This window comes from Lasiosphaeria miniovina (assembly GCF_030549165.1).
Source record: "Lasiosphaeria miniovina strain SMH2392-1A chromosome Unknown B0T26scaffold_7, whole genome shotgun sequence".
In the NCBI taxonomy this organism is placed as follows: Eukaryota; Fungi; Ascomycota; class Sordariomycetes; order Sordariales; family Lasiosphaeriaceae; genus Lasiosphaeria; species Lasiosphaeria miniovina.
In genome coordinates this window covers 1,199,441-1,216,877 of record NW_026848226.1, presented here as the reverse complement: position 1 = coordinate 1,216,877, position 17,437 = coordinate 1,199,441, and the positions used below count along the sequence as shown (strand labels likewise).

Here is a 17,437-nt window from a genome sequence, read left to right as displayed (position 1 = left end):
CTCGGCCATTGAGCAGCTAGAGAGGTACCTCCCGACCTCTTTAAACCGCGACTTAAACCGCGACTTGAACCACCACGTGCCACGAACCTTTATATTGAAGGGGCCACCGGGTAAGTGGCAACGTTCCTCAGTCCTGCCTCATATCCTGGCTACTGCTCACAGACGCTGACCTAAGCATCTTTGCCCCTCAGGTACTGGGAAGACAACACTGGCCAGGTACATGGGGAAGCTATTTCGTGACATTGGCCTCCCAACCCACCAAGTGGTGTTCTGCCCGGCGATGGCCTTAATCGGGCAACACGTGGGACAGACTACGCCCAAGACTCAAATGCAGATCGAGAGGGGCTTCGGCAAGGTTTTCGTTCTCCGCGATATCCACTGACTTGCGAAGGGTGGCTATTCGAGCGACGTTCTCGACAAACTCACCTCACTTGTGCGCGCCTTCTCCGAGAGAATAGCTATCGTTCTCACAGGGCCCTCAGAGCCAGTTGACGAGCCGTTGGCCGAGAGACGCGGTCACGGGATCATGTTTCCAAGCCGCATCACTTTTGAAGACCTTTTACCTCGGAGCTGCCAGAATCTGCTGGACAGGCTCATTCACACTCTCGAATCTGACGCGGAAACGCCCTTTTTCACATCGCAGGACGCCGCGGAAAGCTTTCAAAAGGCAATGTCAATTGTAACCTCGTTTGAGGGTTGGGGAAATTCACACGGGTGCCGCGGTGAGGATGGTTGTCTCTGAGCCTGCCAGCAATACTGGCGAAACCCAAGAACCCCCCAGCCCCAGTCGGATACCGACGTCACACAACCGACACAAGCAACGATTGAGGCAACTTCAGTACCTGAACGGCTGGTGCAAGCGACTCACGAGGTTGAGAATGTAGTCAGATATGAATCGAGCCCCACGGGGGATCAGGGGCATGGGGGGAAGGACCCCAAGCTGCGGAACAGGACTGCAGCCAATGCAGCGACATCAACTTTAGCGCAAGGGGGCACTCATTTTGTGTCTGATGCCGACGTGGCGGACGCTGTTCGGTGGAGACGGATTCGGATTTATTGGATTTTTTTGCATAACTTAATGTACCGAAAATTAAGTTACATTGCTGAATAATTATTGTTGGAACAACGCGCTAGTCAGCCACAGATGTAGCGGTGGAGGCGCAAGCAGCCACATGTGGCGGTGGAGGCGCAGGGGCGCAGGGCCACCGAACCTAAATAAGTAGCCGTAGGCCACTTCCACCTTCTTAGAGAAACACATAGACAACGAAATCCAACACTTGAACCACCAGTATACGGCGCGCAGCGCGCCCTGTTGATTCCAGTACCGGTACCTGGTGATTCCAGCAATTATATCTAATGCGCTTAAGTACGGAGTTCGGGAAAGGTCAGGGTACCAGTTGTGAGGATTGTGTTCTGGCTGAGGGAGACGAAAATTCCGCGGGGCTTTCCAAAAAAATAAAAAAAAATAAATGGGTTGCAAAATTCCGCTCACCCCGTCGAAAGCCCGTTCATCTCCGGTCAACAATCCGACGGGCTGGGATGGAGCGCGACCATGAGTAGGGGAATGCCCCTGAAAGTGAAAGTGAATACTATATGTATTCAATGGCGTCGGCGGCTGCCAAGTCTAAGCTGGGTAGGTCAGTTCCGACACCGCGATCGGCTTCTTGCACTTGGAAATTTTACCCATCGAAGCCAGCAGTCTTTTGCAGCCAAGATGACAGGACCTAAGACCCCGTCTCGACTCGGCGACGTCGAGGCCCGGCTCGAATCGGACTCCTCTCGACAGACGGCCAGCCTGCCCCCTGCGGACGCCGACGCTGCCGACGCTGCCGTGGTCTCGGAGCGCAAGGCCGGCCACGAGCATGACGCCTATCCAACGGGCCTCGCCCTCATGGCCATCCTGGGCGCCGTGGCCGTCTCCTTTTTCCTCGTCTTCCTCGATATGGCCGTCATGTCCACGGTGGCGCCGGCCGTCACGACCGGGTTCGACGCGCTCACCGACGTCGGCTGGTACGCCAGCGCCTACCAGCTGGCCAGCGCCGCCTGCACGCCCATGACGGGCAAGATCTACAGCTACTTCCACATCCGCTGGTCCTTCCTGGTCTTCTTCCTGATCTTCGAGGTCGGCTCCGCCCTAAGCGGCGCCGCCGCCTCGTCCAACATGTTCATCGTCGGGCGCGCCGTCGCCGGCATCGGAGCCGCCGGCCTCTTCACCGGCATGATGACCATTGTGGCCAACGTGCTCCCCATGCACAAGCGGCCGGCCATTCTAGGAGCCATCATGGGCCTTGGCCAGCTCGGCATCGCCGGCGGGCCGCTCATCGGCGGAGCCTTCACCTCCAACGTCCACGCCACCTGGCGGTGGTGCTTCTACCTCAACCTCTGCCTCTTCCCGCTCGTCACCGTCGCCTTCCTCCTCAATACGATCCCCGAGGCCGAGGAGAAGCCGCCCTGGCGGAGCGTGCTCAGCACGGCCGTAAAGTCGCTGGACCTCGTCGGCTTCGTGCTCATCAGCGGGGGCGTGCTCATGTTCCTCTTGGGGCTCCAGTACGGCGGCAACCAGTTCGCATGGGACAGCTCCGTCGTCATCGGCCTGATCGTCGGGGGGCCGCCACCTTCGCGCTGTTCCTCGCGTGGGAGTACCGCCAGGGCGACTCGGCCATGGTGCCGTGGGCCATGCTCCGGAGCGGCATCATCCGCGCGGCCTCCATGACGAACTTCTTCAACTACGGCGTCATGCTCGTGGCCGACTTCTACCTCGCCATCTACTTCCAGTCCGTCCTGAACGACACCCCGCTGGAGAGCGGCGTCCACATGCTGCCCACCACGCTCGGCATGCTCGTGTCCATGGTGGTGGCCGGCGGCCTCACGCAGTCGACGGGCTACTACCTCCCCATGGCAATCGTAGGCCCGTGCATCTCGGCCGTCGGATACGGGCTCTTGTCGACCCTTTCTCCTACGACGCCCACGGCTCGCTGGATCGGCTACCAGATCCTGTACGGCGTGGGCAGCGTGTTTGGGAACAGCAGCGTAAGACTCCGCGTCCCTTTTTCCTCGTGAAGCTCGAGCAAGGCGCTGTACATAACCAGGCCCGACGCTGACGTGACGTGACAACCCAACCAAAAACAGCCCTACATGGCAGTGCAGAATCTCGTCCCGTTGCACCAAGTGCCCCAGGCAATGGCCATCGTCTTGACTGTGCAGACTTTGGGCAGCTCCGTCTGGCTCATAATCGCCAACGTCATCTTCAACAACAGCCTCCGCAGCCTGTTGCAGGAGAAGGCGTCCGCGATCGGCCTGGCGCCCGACTTTGTCATATTCAGCGCGGGCGCCCGCGGCGTGCACAGCCTGGGCCTCTCGGGGGCGGCGCTGCAGGCGCTGCTGGAGTCGTATGCCACGAGCGTGGATCGCGTCATGTATCTGGGCGTGGGGCTGGCGGCGGGAGCGCTCCTCTGTTGCTGGGGCTTGGGTTGGCACAATATTCTCGAGATCAAAGAGAAGGAAGCGTTGAGGGACAAGAGGGAGGCCGGTGCGGTTGGTGAGGGACAGGGCGAGGATGAGGGTGCTGGGGAAAAAGTCACTGTCTAGGTCTAGGTAAATAGGCGCGTCGCCGGATGGGCATGGATGGCATGGATGGCGGCCTGGCACTCGGTAGACAGGTTAGTACAATTGCCCATGACACCCAGCGGCGTTGAATCTCTTCTCTTCTCTTCTCTTCTCCTTTGGCATCATCGCACTAGAGTTTAGACTCAAGCGGGAGCCGGGGGACCTGGCGTTCCGGTGGGATCCGGCGTTCCGGTGGGATCCGACGTTCTAGTGGGATCAATGCCGTTGATAATTACACAAAATCTTAAAACAAATCTACGATGTCCGACATCCCAATCAACGCCTCAAACCGGAAGCCTCCTCATTGAAGCCCCCCTTCTTACTCATTGAAGCCCCTTACTCATTGAAGCCCCTTACTCATTGAAGCCCCTTCTCACTCATTGAAGCCCCTTCTCACTCATTGAAGCCCCTTCTTACTCTTTTTTACTCAGCTCCAGTCCCATGCACGGTTGGAAAGATAGATGCTTGGGAGACTCGCGGTATGGTTTGGGTAATTAGCATCCCACACTCTTAGTGACGATGAAAACCACAACTAGTTAGGTTAAAGGCATGACATGTCTACCACGGCGAAAGGAAGAGTATTGGCCGCGTTATATGTGTGAGCAATTTCTTGCATTAGATAACGCTGCTAGAGCTGCTTCTTTCGGATGGGTAATTTCGCGAGGACAAGACAGGCAAAAAGAAACCATGTGCGCTTCCCGAAACATCTGCCCTCTGCCTAGGTAGCAATGTCTATTTTGGAGGGCCGCCCATCAATGAGGCATCTCCTAGAGTCCAGATAACATTCAACACCAACCTCTTGATCTTCCACACACCCGCTTCATCCTTGACAAGCTCAACCGAATACTCGCCGCCCACAGTGTACTTGGGCCCGGCCGGATCCCTGCCCGTGCCGGGAGGACTATGCTGTGCCATCGACGTAGCAGTGAGAGTCGCAGTGTCGGCGCCATCCTCGACATGCACGCGGACCATGCTGATGTTGTGTGTGGTATCCATAGGGCCAACTTTGTCGAAAACATGGGTGCGGATCAGGGAGAGGTTCGGGATGACTCTCTTGTTGTCGTCGTGGATTTCCATGGAAACGTCTTCGCCGGCCCATGCAGAGTTGAAGAGCGCCGTGTCGTGGTGATCGCTGCCAATGGCGGCTCGGTACAGGGCGTCGGTGATGGCTTCACGCGGGCTGAGAGAGGAGAGGGAGATGGGGTACGGCTGCGACATTTTGGCGGCTTGCTGATGTCAGATGTTTGATAGAAGAATGGAAATGTATTTTGCTGATTGTCGTCGTGTTCAGTCTATCTGTATTTTGTTGATTTTCGTCGTGTTCAGTCTATCTGTATTTTGTTGATTGTCGTCGTGTTCAGTCTATCCACTTGGCTGGCTATTTATTGACTGCTGCTGGACCCCTTTTTTTAATATTCAGTAGACCACCCATAAATCTTCCCGCGGAATTCTCGGGGTTTATTAACCCTGCTACGCCCCACTTATACTGTTGGTTAAGAGTTCGCCAGCCAGAACACTGCAAGGGTTACTGTTGGTTACGAGTTCGCACAGCCAGAACACTGCAAGGGTGATTTTGTTAGCTCGGTTACCTTGCATGGCCCCCAACAAAGTGGCCAAATTCCAGTGGGCGGCTTGGCTGTACCAAAATAACAGAATCCCGTATTTCCCGCCGTGTGCCGCGGAGATTTCCAAAAGCTTCCGCCAACGTTCTCTGCTAAACCTTTCCGCCAAAGGACCCCAAACCAACACCTGTGGCCTTTATTTTCCGCGGCATGCGTGTGCATCGTACAGAACCGGCATTCTTCGAGCCACCACAACCTCACGGCAAAGGCAAAGACGAATAATAGCGCAGAGCCGAATTATTACCCAGGATGGACGGGCCAAAGACCAGTCGCAGCGCCAGATGGGGAGCGGCCTGCGCTCCGTGTGCGGCAGCAAAGGCACGCTGCATTCGCACCCAGTCTCCTGCTCTACCATGTGATCGATGCCGAAGCTTGGAGAAACACTGCTCGGATCAAATTCCCAGACCAAGGAAGAAGAGACAGGCGGCAGTATCCTCGTGAGCATTCATGTTGGACCCTCTGTTGCATCTGCCTGACCAGTGCCTGACCAGTGCCAGTTTTGACACAAGAACGGCTATGCCCGAGGAGGCATTCAGTAATCTGATCGGCTCGTTGAGGACGCCGGGGGGGGAGAGCTCGACTGCACATGACAGTTCGCCCACTAGCAGTCCGGATCACCTCGCAAACAACCATTCCGCATCGTCGATTAGCACCGAACCTCAAGCTCAAGACACGCTAAGCCGGGAAGAAACCGCAGCTGCTCTGCACACCCCGCCGTACGACTTCGCCTCTGGCACACCAGCGCGTCCCGCATGCACCTGCATGGCAGCAGTCGGCAAAGACGACCTTGTCCCCGTAGAGTCCGACGAGACTTTGCTGTCCATCTACAGGAACCAGCTGTCCAGCCGGCTGCCCTTTGTCATCATTCCGGCTGGCACAACGGCGAGGCAACTGCAGGCAACTCGTCCACTTCTCATGAAGGTGATCAGAATGGTGGCGTCCGTCCGCCACCTGCGGCTGATGAGGGGGCAGAGCCGCGCCGTCGTGGAACAAATCTCTCAGGCCATACTCGTGAGATCTGAGCGCTCGTTGGATCTCCTCCAAGGCATTCTGGTCTTCCTCGGGTCCTACCACTACCACTGCATGACTCATGCGCAGTTCAATAATCTGACTCGTCTAGCAGTCAGCCTGGTAGAGGAGATGGATTTGACTACATGCCCCGAGTCTCAACAAAGGAGGAGTCAGCTGCCTTTGCTACGCGCCGAGGATCCCATGTCTAGAACGAACGACGAGAGAAGGGCACTACTTGGCGTCTGGTACATGAGTTCAAAGTGAGTCTCGCATCGCCTACACTGCCCACACCGCCCACATAGGTAATTAGAGCTTCATAAAGAACGAGACTGACTTGACAGCAGCGCTGGCCTGGTCGTGAACCAGCTAGCAGTCGCAAAATATACTAAATATCTGGACCAATGCCTCACCGAGCTCGAGGATGCTGGAGAATACAAGACAGATCAACTTGCCGTACAGCTGGTCCGCATCCAGCGGCTCACCGAGGAAATTTGCCACTTTCACAGTAGGGGTTCCTGGATGGACGAACAGCTGGGAGATTCACCCGAAGCTTCGACGACAGCGTGTCTGGAGGCGTTCCGAGTCGAGCTAGACAGGCTCCGGAACACACTACCCCCGAAACTCAAATCTGACTGTATGATTGATTCCCCAACTGTCTGAACAAGACAAGTCGCCGGTGCTTCGCTGACGTGGCCTGAGAGCCCAGACCTTCTGTCTTGCTATTACCACAGCGCCCACCTCAGGATCTTTGAGCCTCTACTGGCAGGTTCGCACCTCCCAGATGCTGAGTCTCGGTCCTTCGCCTCGCTCTCGCTCTCGGGCGTGCTGATATCCGACGTCTTTTCACGCTTCACTGCCGCGCTCAAGGCCTGGCTCGACAACTGGCTTGCCATCCCGGTCTGCTCCTACTTCTACATGCCTCAGCCCGCTTACGCCCAGTTGGTGCACGCCGCCACGATGATCTCTCGCTGGACCAGAGTAGCCGGCCCGAGCGCGGTCGAGCTTTCCAGTGCCGCCGGCATCGCCGTGTCCGCGTCCCAGAGAGAATCCGTGACGCTTCCTTGGGAACCAACGCCGGCTCTCAGCGGCGTGCCTCCATGCCCAGATTTGATGAGCTTGTCGAGGCCTCCCGCCTCAGCAGCATCCTCCGCCCAAGTCGTGTCCGCCCAAGTCGTGTCCGCCCAGATAGTCAACACGCTCAGGGCCCAGGTCGCAGCGCAGCCCAATCTCCAGGTTGATATCTGCGGCATCTTGGACACCATGGCAGCTCGTTTCAAGGCTGCAAAGGACGAGATGGCCGCGGCGCAGGGCGTGGACTGGGAGAACGATACGTGGGACCTTGCTGCAGAACATTTGAAGATGAAGAAGGCCAGGGTCGAGAAATGGCGTGACATGGTCGCCATGGGCACAGCGGCAGGTGAGGGGAGGAGCCCGCTGACCACCAATGCCTATGACACCAGCGTTTATGAAGGGGATCGAGAGACGATGGATGTGTCGGCAGGGCGGAGCGCCAACGGTTTCGACTGGCTGACGTCAGGCGGCTATGAACAGGACGATTTGCAGTGGGAGAGTGCCATGTTTGACGAAATCTTGCGGGACATTCATCCTGCAGCTGTCTTCAAGTCTCCGGTCGACTACATGCCGCTTGACATGGGATTTGTGGGCGGACTTAACACGGAAGTTGACGTGTAGAACTAGAGTCTTTATCGAGCGTCCGGACTTGGGAGTAAAAGCCCCGCCCGGTGCGGAACGTTCCAGGGCATAAGCAGAGGCCGCGCGTCGCGCGTCGCGCGTCACTGTCGCGGGTTGTCTCGCGTGAATTCCGCGGAGATTTCGAGGCCGAGAGAGCAGGTACCTATTTATAACCCCGCTTTGGAGGTACAATCTCACGATCTAGTAATTGCATCCCATCTCTACCAACCAAAAATACCAAAAAAAAAAAAAAAAAAAAAAAAAAACGACATCCAAACGACCATGAAGGTGCTCTTGCTTGGCGCTACCGGCAATGTCGGCAGCCGTGCACTGCCAGCCCTGATCAAACACGGCCACACCGTCATAGCCTACGTCCGCTCGCCTGCCAAGCTCGCGCCAGAGCAGCGAGCTGTGTTGGCCGGCGTGGTCACGGGATTGGTCACAGACAAGCCGGCGTTGAAGACTGCCATCCTCGCCCACAACTGCGACGCCGTCTTCCACGCCGCTGGCCTGGCGCAGATGTGGGGCCGCTCCCAGACCGGCGAGTACAACACCATGTTCGCCACCGTCGTCGCAGCCATTGTGGAAGCCCGAAAGGAGCGCCGCGGGCCCGCAATCCGCGCCTGGCTGATGTCTGGCTTCCCCATGCTGGACCTGAACAGCGCCATCCCGACACGGCTCATCGGCGACTACATGCCCATGTTTCCCGAGCACAGGCAGAATCTGGCCCTCATCCAGGAACAAGAAGAGGAGGACATCGCCTGGTCGCTGTTTTGCGCCTCTCAGCTGACTCCCAAGCACAAGGAAGCTCGAATTCCCGCGCCCGACGACTGCTCGGCGGCCAATGTGGTGGCCGGCGCCGGCTCGCCCCCCGAGTGGCGGGACACTCTTGCCTGGGTGCCGCTGATCGGGCCCTACTTGAACATCTTGAGCCAGGCGGGTGGCTACGCCACTTCCTCAGAGGATCCCCTGGACTTCATTGCTGCCGACTTGGAGGAGGGGAGACAGAGCGAATTCATCGGAAAGAAAGTAGGATTTAAGCTGAAGAGGAAGAAGGCTACTTGAATGTGCGTGCGTCTGGGGTTTCTGGTTACCTACTGTCTTCTCTTTAGCACTCTGGGAAAGGTGTAGCTGGTTCGCCGCTATCGTAGATCGTGCTGCCAGTGTTACATGTTACATTATAATCCGTCATGATTGTGGCCCGCTCCCATGTAATTAGATCAGCTCACATCGAGGCCATGCCTCGCTCTCTCCTTGGTTAGTGGATGGAATGGATGGACGGACGAATCTCTGATGGAAATTGTAAAAACTCTTAGCAGAGAAACGTGCGTCTGCACTACCGTGGTAGCAGCTTAAACGATGTGTCGAACTACTAGTTAGCTCCGGTGCGGTCTTAACCCTAACCCTAGAATGGTTCGGCGCCAAGCTGCGCCGAGTGAAGGGCTAAAGCGAGACGCGTCCGCTGCTGAAGACACCGCGTCCTCCGCCAAACCGACCTCCGCCAAACCGACCTCCGCCAAACCGACTTTTCTCGAAATTGTCGGACAGACCGACTTTTCTCGAAATTGTCGCGACAGACCGAATTTTCTCGAAATTGTCGCGACAGACCGAGTTTTGTCGAAATTCTCGCGACAGACCGATTCATGCTGCGCGGAATTCTTGTCGCCATGTCAAGACGAACCACGCGATCCACAAAAACAGCAGCGGCAGAATTCACGCCAACAGCGACGACAACGCAAGCCAAAGCGGCTAGACCGTCGACAACCATCCCCGCTCCGGCCCACCTCTTCGAGGACGCCGACGCCTGGGATGCATGGCTCGATACCAACCACGGGACCGTAACAGCAGGAATCTGGCTCAAGATTAGCAAGAAAGGGGCGCCCGTCCCCTCCGTCACGTACGACCAGGCCGTCGACGCAGCGCTGTGCTGGGGGTGGATTGACGGGCAGCGCAAAACACTCGACGAGACGCATTTCCTGCAGCGCTTCACCCCACGGCGAAAGGCGAGCATCTGGTCGAAGCGCAATGTCGGCAAAGTCGCCGTGCTGGTGGAGGCGGGCAGGATGCGACGCGCTGGACAGGCCGAAGTGGACGCGGCAAAGGCCGACGGGCGCTGGGACAAGGCGTACGCGTCGGCGAGTATTGTCGAGGTGCCGGCTGATCTCGCGGCGGCATTGGACAGGAACAAAAAGGCGCGCAGTTTTTTTGATGCGCTAGGAAAGTCGAAGAGGTACTCGTTTCTGTGGCGCCTCGAGACGCTGAAGAGGCAAGAGACGCGCAAAGCGAGGATCGACGAGTTTGCTGCGCTGCTTGCGCAGGGGAAGACCCTGTGACTGCCAGACGACGTGGAGCAGAAGCCCCCCGCCTTTTCGGCTGTCCCCACCCAGTACCGATCCGTAATTAGATTAGCGGTTTCCGTCAGTGGGGCCATGCCATGCCTGCATCTGTCGCGCATTACGGGCAGTCACCTCTTCCTTTCGCAACGCCAACGCCGCCGCCATCCCACCCACACAACGTCTCTCAACGCCGCGCGATCAGCGGCTATTCTACAAGATGGAAACGTCAACTTATTTGCTCATCTTGTTCGTTCTCTTCATAGTCGGCCGAGTATGTGTCAACCCAATCGCGTCACGACTGCCGTGGATGAATCTCAACACGTGACTGGAAAGAATTTCATGACACCACATGCACGCCCGCTAACAACGCATCTGAAAAAACCAGGCCGTGTTCGCCGACCGCTCACCCATCCCCGAGACCTCGGGCAAGGTGTTCAAGATCACCACTGCCGCCGAGTTCGACGCCGTCGTGGCCTCCAACACGCACGTCGTCGTCGACTTCTACGCCGACTGGTGTCCGCCCTGCCGCGCCATCGCGCCCGTGTTCTCGGAACTGGCCGACAGCCACGCCCAGGCGGGCCGTCTTGCGTTCGCCAAGGTCAATGTCGACCACGTCAACAACGTGGCGGGGCGCTACGGCGTCTCTGCGATGCCGACGTTCCTGTTCTTCGAGAAGGGCTCACCCACGGGAGTCGCTGTGCAGGGCATCCGGCCCCGCCAGTCGGTTAGCTTGACGGGCGATGGGCGCGTTGATAGGATTCGCGGTGCAGATAAGGCGGCACTGCAGGCTGTGGTCGAGGCTTTGCTTTGATGGGGAGATTTCGATAGTTGACCGTGTCCGTAAAAGGTTTCCGTGGTTGAGGCGCGTCAGGAGAATGCAGGTCCAAGCTAGTTTCGGCTTTTGTATGTGCATGTACATAGGCGCTTTGTCGGCGCATTGGCGACCATGGTATTTAAAGGGGTGTTTGATTATTGCCGGGACGGGGTGATTACCTTGGTGTTGGGGCTGTTGCTTGTAAAGACAACGGGATGTTCAATGGTGGGGAAGCTATTTACAAAAACAATATTGACTGTTGACTGAAACGCAATGAGGGAATCCCTCTGATTAGTCTCGCCGCTCACTCCCCGACTCTCAACTAAAGACGACCTTCTCTGTGCAGAAAATAAAAGTAGATCAAACGGAAATCGGGAAGAATTCACCTTTCTCTCTCTCTCTCTCTCTCTCTCTCTCTCTCTCTCTCTCTCTCTCTCTCTCTCTCTCTCTCTCTCTCTCTGTCTCTCTCTCTCTCTCTCTCTCTCTCTCCCTCTCTCTCTTCCCCCCCCCCCCTCTCTCTCTCTCTCCCTCTCTCTCTCTCTCCCCCCCCTCTCTCTCTCTCGCGGACTCATTGTCTGCGGCGACCACTCAGGCCTTGTCCTTGAGGAGGGTGAGATAAATGAGGTATGTCTGGACGGAACGAGTGACCTTGGTGTCGTCGCCGTGATAGCCGCCATCGCGGGTGGTGACGACATTGACGCGCTGGGGAGGGAAAGGGTCTGCAATGACCAGATCCGGGGCCCACTTGATGGACCAGGTGATGTGGGAGGTGAGCGCCTCGAAGAGGTAGCTGCTGGTCGTGCTGGCGTTGTCCAGCGCCAGGACCTTGGGGTTGAGGTAGATGTTGGTGTAGGCTCCGCCACCGATGTCGAGAGGGGTGGGGATGATGGCCTTGATGTCGACGGTGCGCCCGGCGGGCAGGTACAGTTCTCTGGGGGGCAGCACCTCGGTCTTGACCGGCGACGAGACGACCGTAGCCGTGTCGGCGTCGGTGGCCTTGACCACGCCGGTGGCGTCCCCGTTCTGTGCCGACTTTCCAGTCAGAAAGATGTAGTCGATGCGGACCTTGACTACTGTGCCGGCCACCTCGATGTAGACATTGTCGTTGTCGAAGCATTCCTGGGGGAGGTGGACTTTGAATTTGGCCTTAATATGGAATGGGTCGTCGAGCTCGATCGAGCCCGGCGGAGGCTCGAGGGGGATGTAAGCACGCAGGGAGAAAAACAAAGCGCCGACGCGTTCCTCTTGCTGGAAGAACGGGTCCGGCAGCCCCCAGCGCTTGGTTCCATCGGCAGTCAGGGTAAGGCTCTGGGTGAGAAAGTCGTACAATGCGGAGAACCTCGGGAGCTTGGGCCCGGACGGATAGAGGATCGACATTGCGCCAGAGGTTTTGAAGAAAATATTGAAGGTGAGGCAGCGGAACAGGAGATGCTCTGAGCTCTGTAGTGATGAAGGCGAAGGCGAAGAAATTGAGGGCTTGCTTGGGGAAGAGTCAGTCAACTCATAGACGATGAAGGGGGGCAGAAACCACGACTTTTGTCTCCGTCGTGAGCTGTGTCCTGCCCTGAAGCATATCTACGTCCTGGACTTTGCCCTGGTCCTAGGCCTCAACAGCCTAATCAGTGACTACCTATTCAATTGCGCGCAGGACGATTCAGCTATTCTGGCGACTCAGCTAATCTGCAATCGACCACGGGCATGCCGAAGCCTTGCTGACTTGCAGTGTTTGAAATTGGCTGTCTTGAGTCTCATGTGAGTGATTACTGCAGATAACATACAGGTCGGCATTGTACATACGTAGTACGGTCAGGTCGAGGCCTGGCAAGCGCGCTGAGACGGTTCCCATCTTGTCACCACAGCCAGCCACCGTCCTCGAGCAGAGAAGCCACCGATTTTTAGACCACACAATGGTCCTGGCGCAATTGGACTTTTCGAAATATCGGCAGCTCCCAGTCAAGGCGAGAGCCGCAGTGATGGCAGCCACCCAGACAATAGTTTCGGGTTCGGCGGCGTATATCATGAGAGCTTTGATCAGGGCACCCTGATCAGGGCACCCCATCCAAAAATCAGGGCACCGTACTCGGGGTCCCTGGCACCTGCCAACGCAGGGACCGCTTTTTGTATGGTAAATTTTCCGTATTGCATGGCAGCCACGTAACGGTCTGCCCGGCTACCGGGCACTAAGGAAGACCGGGGAAGTCGAATAACAATATTTACACTTTCAAATACAGGCCTTGGTGCAGGCCTTGGTGCGTAACACATCGTCAACGTCCCTATGTAAGCAGGTTGACAGGCCCAACACCATGGAAATACATCGCCATGCTGACAAACCATGATCCAATAGATTTCATAGCCCCCTAGCCGTGTACTGTGGCTTTTGGCCAGCCAATTTAGTGCAAATTCAGGACTCGGGGTTGCTCAAAGGCCTGACTAGCAACCAAAGTTGAACCAAGAAATGGTCAGCAATTTCGGGGCGTATGACGGTTTTGACGGCTTCAAAGTTACTGGTAATTCAGGATTTTACGGGCCTATATTGGGCCCTGAGTAGCACAACTGCCAACAGGTGCCGAGAATGCGAAGTAGGGTGCGCTGATTTTTAGATGGGGTGCCCTGATCAAAGCTCTATCATAATGCCGGCCGCTGGCCAATCACACCCAGAGGGCGAAAGGCCACTAGCGAGGCCTTGCATCGTCAGCGCGCCTCTTTCGGCCTTTGGCGCCCACACGGGCCCCAAATAGGGAGTGCATACTGCTAGTGGTTTCCAGATGCAGTTTCAGGCCCCTCTTCCCGGTGATGGCATTAGGGGGCTTGTCTTCCCTACAGCCCACGGGCGGCTCACAAAACACAGCACGCACACTGCATCTTTTCAGCCCTGGCCTATCCGCTAGTGTCTACCCTCTTTCTCCTTGACGCCGGAATGTGGCTGGAGCTCGTCATCCACGGGGAGGTTGCATGTCTGCGCCCAGCATGCAAATGTCATGCTCGTGGTAATGTATTGTGTGACCTCTTCCAGCCCAATACATCCCGCGCCGGTCGGAAAAGGGCGTAAGGTCCGGCCGAGGGACAGCTGAAACGGTCCATACACAGTGGCTGGGAGGCCAGTTTATCAACGTTCTCAGGCATTTTCAACGCCAATATCGCCAAGTCGCCAAATCGGGTTCCGGTATTGTTCTGGTTGAGAGGATGTGGCTGGCTGCGTCGAACAAGCAAAGTATCTTGGCAGCCCTTTCTAACAGGGACCGGGTGCCACGGTGACCTTTACGTTGCCGGGCTTGAAGTACTGGCTGGTCTTGAAGTACTGGCTAGGCTTGAAGTACTAGCTGGGCTTGAAGTGCTAGGAGGTCTTGAAGTACTGGCATGGAATATATCAGGTAATATCAGATAACAAGAATTTCAGCGTATAATCTCAATAGATAAACGGCGAGCCTGGCGATGTAGAAATAGTGGGGTTACCTCATACGGTTCCCTGATACAGAGTTCGAGTCCACACAGCTGCTCTCCCATCGTCTATAAAGTCTGAAGCCTCCTCTGAGAACTCCCAAGTTCCTTTTCAATCATCATCATCATCGCTCCGCTTCCACCACATCTTTTACTTCGGCAAACTGCAGCTAACAAACATTTACCATACTCTCACAGCCTAGGCTCGACTCTAGCACAATGTCGTCGCTCATCCCCGTTCCCAAGAAGGACATCAGCGCCATATATCATGGCCTGGGTCGATATCTGGAGGTCATCGCCCAAGGCTCTCTGACTAGAGAGATCACGCTCCCCTTCATCAAACAGGAGCCCTATGTCGGCGGTCTGTTTTTCTCCATCCGGGGATATTCCGTGTTTGGCCCCCCCGGCTAGTGGCCCTACCGCATCACTCTCAAGCTGCCCATCTTCCTCCCCGAATTCTGGTTCAACAGCAAGACGATCCTAGTCGAGACCTCTCTGGGTCGCTTCAAGATCCCCGTCGTGTACGTCGACACGCCCGGCCCCGGCGACGACGGCGAGGTCTACGCTTCCGCGGCAGACGCCGAGGACACGAGCGCCTCCCCCGATGTCCCCGGGCCCGCCGTCCAAACCGCCGTCCTCCCGCCCATCAAGCGCTACATCCCCATCGACGGTGCGCTGGAGATCAAGGCCAAGGTGCCGCTGCACCCCGGGGCCGGCTCCTCGGCGTTCCCGGACTTCGAGACACTCGACATCTTGTTCCACGAGGCGTTCATCAAGATTGACAACGCGCGCGCCGTCGAGGGTGAGCTCGAGTGGACCTTGTCGTGGGCCAAGTTCCCCTCCCCCAAGGACAATCCCCAGCTCGTCAACGTCGTCACGCGAGTCGCCTCTCCCGCACCATCCAGCCCTATCACATCGTTGGGGTTGTGGAAGACAAGCCCGAGGAGTGATGGGCGTTTGATGCATGTGTACCGGCTCTGGCCGAGCCTTGGCTGGGGGTGTCTTGGCGATGAGTGGCACTGACTGGGGTGTCTTGGAGATGAGTGACTGACTGGGGGTGTCTTGGCGATGAGTGGCACTGACTGGGGTGTCTTGGAGATGAGTGACTGACTGGGGGTGTCTTGGCCATGAGTGACTGACTGGGGGTGTCTTGGCCATGAGTGACTGACTGGGGGTGTCTTGGCCATGAGTGGCACTGACTGGGGGTGTCTTGGCCATGAGTAGCACTGACTGGGGGGTGTCTTGGCCATGAGTGGCACTGACTGTCGTAGCAGTTGGCTGGATAGAGGGGGTGGGCTGTGTGGAGGTCTTTCATGGTGTCTCATTTTTCACACGGAATATTTCTTGCCATGGCAGATGTTATTCTTTGTATCTTCCCTTTTTAATTGAGGTGAAGCGCCTTTTCTTCACATAATATGTCTTCCGTAGCCGTTCTGATCAGTATACAGACAATCGACTCCTCCCTTTAACCCATATCATGTCACGAATTAAGCCAAACGATAGCGAGTTTGACCCTCCTAGCCCAACCCACAAGTAGTGAATACCTCCCTTTACAACACAAGTAGTGAATACCTCCTTTTACACACAAGTAGTGAATACCTCCTTTTACAACACCTCAGCAGACCTCACCTATCTCCCCTCCCGTCTCCCCTCCTATCTCCCCTCCATCACCTCTCTTCTAGAAACACCGGGATGACCGGCGTCGTCCGCGCATTCCCCTGCGACCACGCCGTCCGCGTATTCCCCTGCGACCACGCCGCGCCGCGACACGACGGCGAGCAGCGGCGGTGCTCCTCGGCCGCCGCCCTCTGCATCTTGTCGGCCAGGTCCGGCGGCGATACGCCCAGCCCATACTGCGCAGCATCAACCACGGCATGTTCATGCTGCTGCTGCACGCCCTTGCCATCATAATTTGCCACCTTTTGCTTTTGCTTTTGCTTGCCGAATTTTGCGTCGTCGCTGTCCTTGTCGCTGCGCCAGCCGCGTCGCGCCGCGTCGTACGCCGCCATGCCGCCGCCCAGCCCGCCGCGTAGTATCGCCGCGGCTGCGGACGGGTTCTCGGCTACCCCTGCTGCGCTGCCGCTGCTGCGGCCCGTCGTCTTCTCCCACTTGCCGCTGCGGCCCGTCGTCGTCTCCCACTTGCCGCGGGCGTCGAGGGCGCGCGGGTCGGCGGCCTTGCCGTGGAAGCGCGAGCGCGGGTGGGCGCGGATCCCTGCCGCTCGCCGGACGACGCCGCCCGGGTTTACGGTTGTGGTAGATGATGTCGGGGGAGGAGGCGCGGGGAGCACAACGGAACCGTTGGCGTAGCCGTTGTACTCGCTGTCCGTGTCGCCGCGGCACGTCATGTCTGTTTCGCTGTCGTCTTCGGGGCACACCAGGTACACCTCGGCCATGCCGACGACGAAAGCCGTACTGCGCGTGCAGTGGTGTGTCGTCAGCCAACTCCTTTCCTGACGCTGCGGGTTCGCTGCTATGAGTGAGTACACTTACACATTCACGCCGTCGGAAATGTCGCACGACCAAGTCTGGTTGATGGTAATCGACGCCAGCTCGAGGTTCAGCTGCAGCCACAGCTGCAGGTCCTTGTCGCCGGGCGTGCCGTGGAACTCGCAGAGCGAGTTGAAGGTCAGGGCGCAGCGCAGCGTCTCGCGGTAGCCGGAGCGCGTGTTGGCCAGCGTGAACGTGGCGTTGCCCTGGCGCACCAGCTCGTCGTGCGTGTACGTGACTGACAGTCCCTGCACCGACCACAGGTCGACGATGGTCTCGCTGTCGACGCATGCGGGTGCTGCCCGCGGCGGCCGCGGCGGCCGCCGCGGCTTGGCCACGACCCGCCGCGCCTCGGCACCGCCGTGCCACCACGGCAAGGCACACGCCGCGGCGACGAGTATCCGCGCTGGTAACCGCATCGTGGCGCAAAG

General features: G+C 57.5%; 8 protein-coding genes across 8 annotated transcripts; 6 read left to right on the top strand and 2 right to left on the bottom strand.

The window, feature by feature from the left end:
* Window positions 1–1,714: 1,714 nt before the first annotated feature.
* On the top strand, window positions 1,715–3,588 carry B0T26DRAFT_679951 (major facilitator superfamily domain-containing protein; the record flags this gene model as incomplete). Its single annotated transcript, XM_060440420.1, has 3 exons — window positions 1,715–2,599; window positions 2,641–3,030; window positions 3,130–3,588. The coding sequence occupies 3 exons, from the start codon at window positions 1,715–1,717 to the stop codon at window positions 3,586–3,588; spliced, it is 1,734 nt and encodes a 577-aa protein (XP_060291335.1).
* A 566-nt stretch (window positions 3,589–4,154) lies between these two features.
* On the bottom strand, window positions 4,155–4,908 carry B0T26DRAFT_725887 (uncharacterized protein). The gene has a single exon (XM_060442800.1). It carries the CDS (start codon window positions 4,822–4,824, stop codon window positions 4,339–4,341), a length of 486 nt encoding a protein of 161 aa, XP_060291334.1. The 5' UTR covers window positions 4,825–4,908; the 3' UTR covers window positions 4,155–4,338.
* Window positions 4,909–5,195: 287 nt separating this feature from the next.
* B0T26DRAFT_725883 (uncharacterized protein) lies at window positions 5,196–8,160 on the top strand. Its single transcript, XM_060442799.1, has 3 exons — window positions 5,196–6,499; window positions 6,584–6,873; window positions 6,946–8,160. The coding sequence occupies exons 1-3, from the start codon at window positions 5,676–5,678 to the stop codon at window positions 7,929–7,931; spliced, it is 2,100 nt and encodes a 699-aa protein (XP_060291333.1). The 5' UTR covers window positions 5,196–5,675; the 3' UTR covers window positions 7,932–8,160.
* A 53-nt stretch (window positions 8,161–8,213) lies between these two features.
* B0T26DRAFT_655899 (uncharacterized protein) lies at window positions 8,214–8,996 on the top strand (the record flags this gene model as incomplete). Its single annotated transcript, XM_060438664.1, has 1 exon — window positions 8,214–8,996. The coding sequence occupies one exon, from the start codon at window positions 8,214–8,216 to the stop codon at window positions 8,994–8,996; it is 783 nt and encodes a 260-aa protein (XP_060291332.1).
* Window positions 8,997–9,598: 602 nt separating this feature from the next.
* Window positions 9,599–10,264, top strand: B0T26DRAFT_679947 (bacteriocin-protection, YdeI or OmpD-associated-domain-containing protein; the record flags this gene model as incomplete). The annotated part of the gene is made up of 1 exon (XM_060440419.1): window positions 9,599–10,264. One exon carries the CDS (start codon window positions 9,599–9,601, stop codon window positions 10,262–10,264), a length of 666 nt encoding a protein of 221 aa, XP_060291331.1.
* A 220-nt stretch (window positions 10,265–10,484) lies between these two features.
* B0T26DRAFT_743590 (thioredoxin) lies at window positions 10,485–11,078 on the top strand (the record flags this gene model as incomplete). Its single annotated transcript, XM_060444276.1, has 2 exons — window positions 10,485–10,538; window positions 10,653–11,078. The coding sequence occupies 2 exons, from the start codon at window positions 10,485–10,487 to the stop codon at window positions 11,076–11,078; spliced, it is 480 nt and encodes a 159-aa protein (XP_060291330.1).
* A 591-nt stretch (window positions 11,079–11,669) lies between these two features.
* B0T26DRAFT_755759 (uncharacterized protein) lies at window positions 11,670–12,458 on the bottom strand (the record flags this gene model as incomplete). Its single annotated transcript, XM_060446003.1, has 1 exon — window positions 11,670–12,458. The coding sequence occupies one exon, from the start codon at window positions 12,456–12,458 to the stop codon at window positions 11,670–11,672; it is 789 nt and encodes a 262-aa protein (XP_060291329.1).
* Window positions 12,459–14,648: 2,190 nt separating this feature from the next.
* B0T26DRAFT_725873 (uncharacterized protein) lies at window positions 14,649–15,078 on the top strand. The gene has a single exon (XM_060442798.1). The coding sequence runs from the start codon at window positions 14,739–14,741 to the stop codon at window positions 14,928–14,930; it is 192 nt and encodes a 63-aa protein (XP_060291328.1). The 5' UTR covers window positions 14,649–14,738; the 3' UTR covers window positions 14,931–15,078.
* The last annotated feature ends 2,359 nt before the right edge of the window (window positions 15,079–17,437 follow it).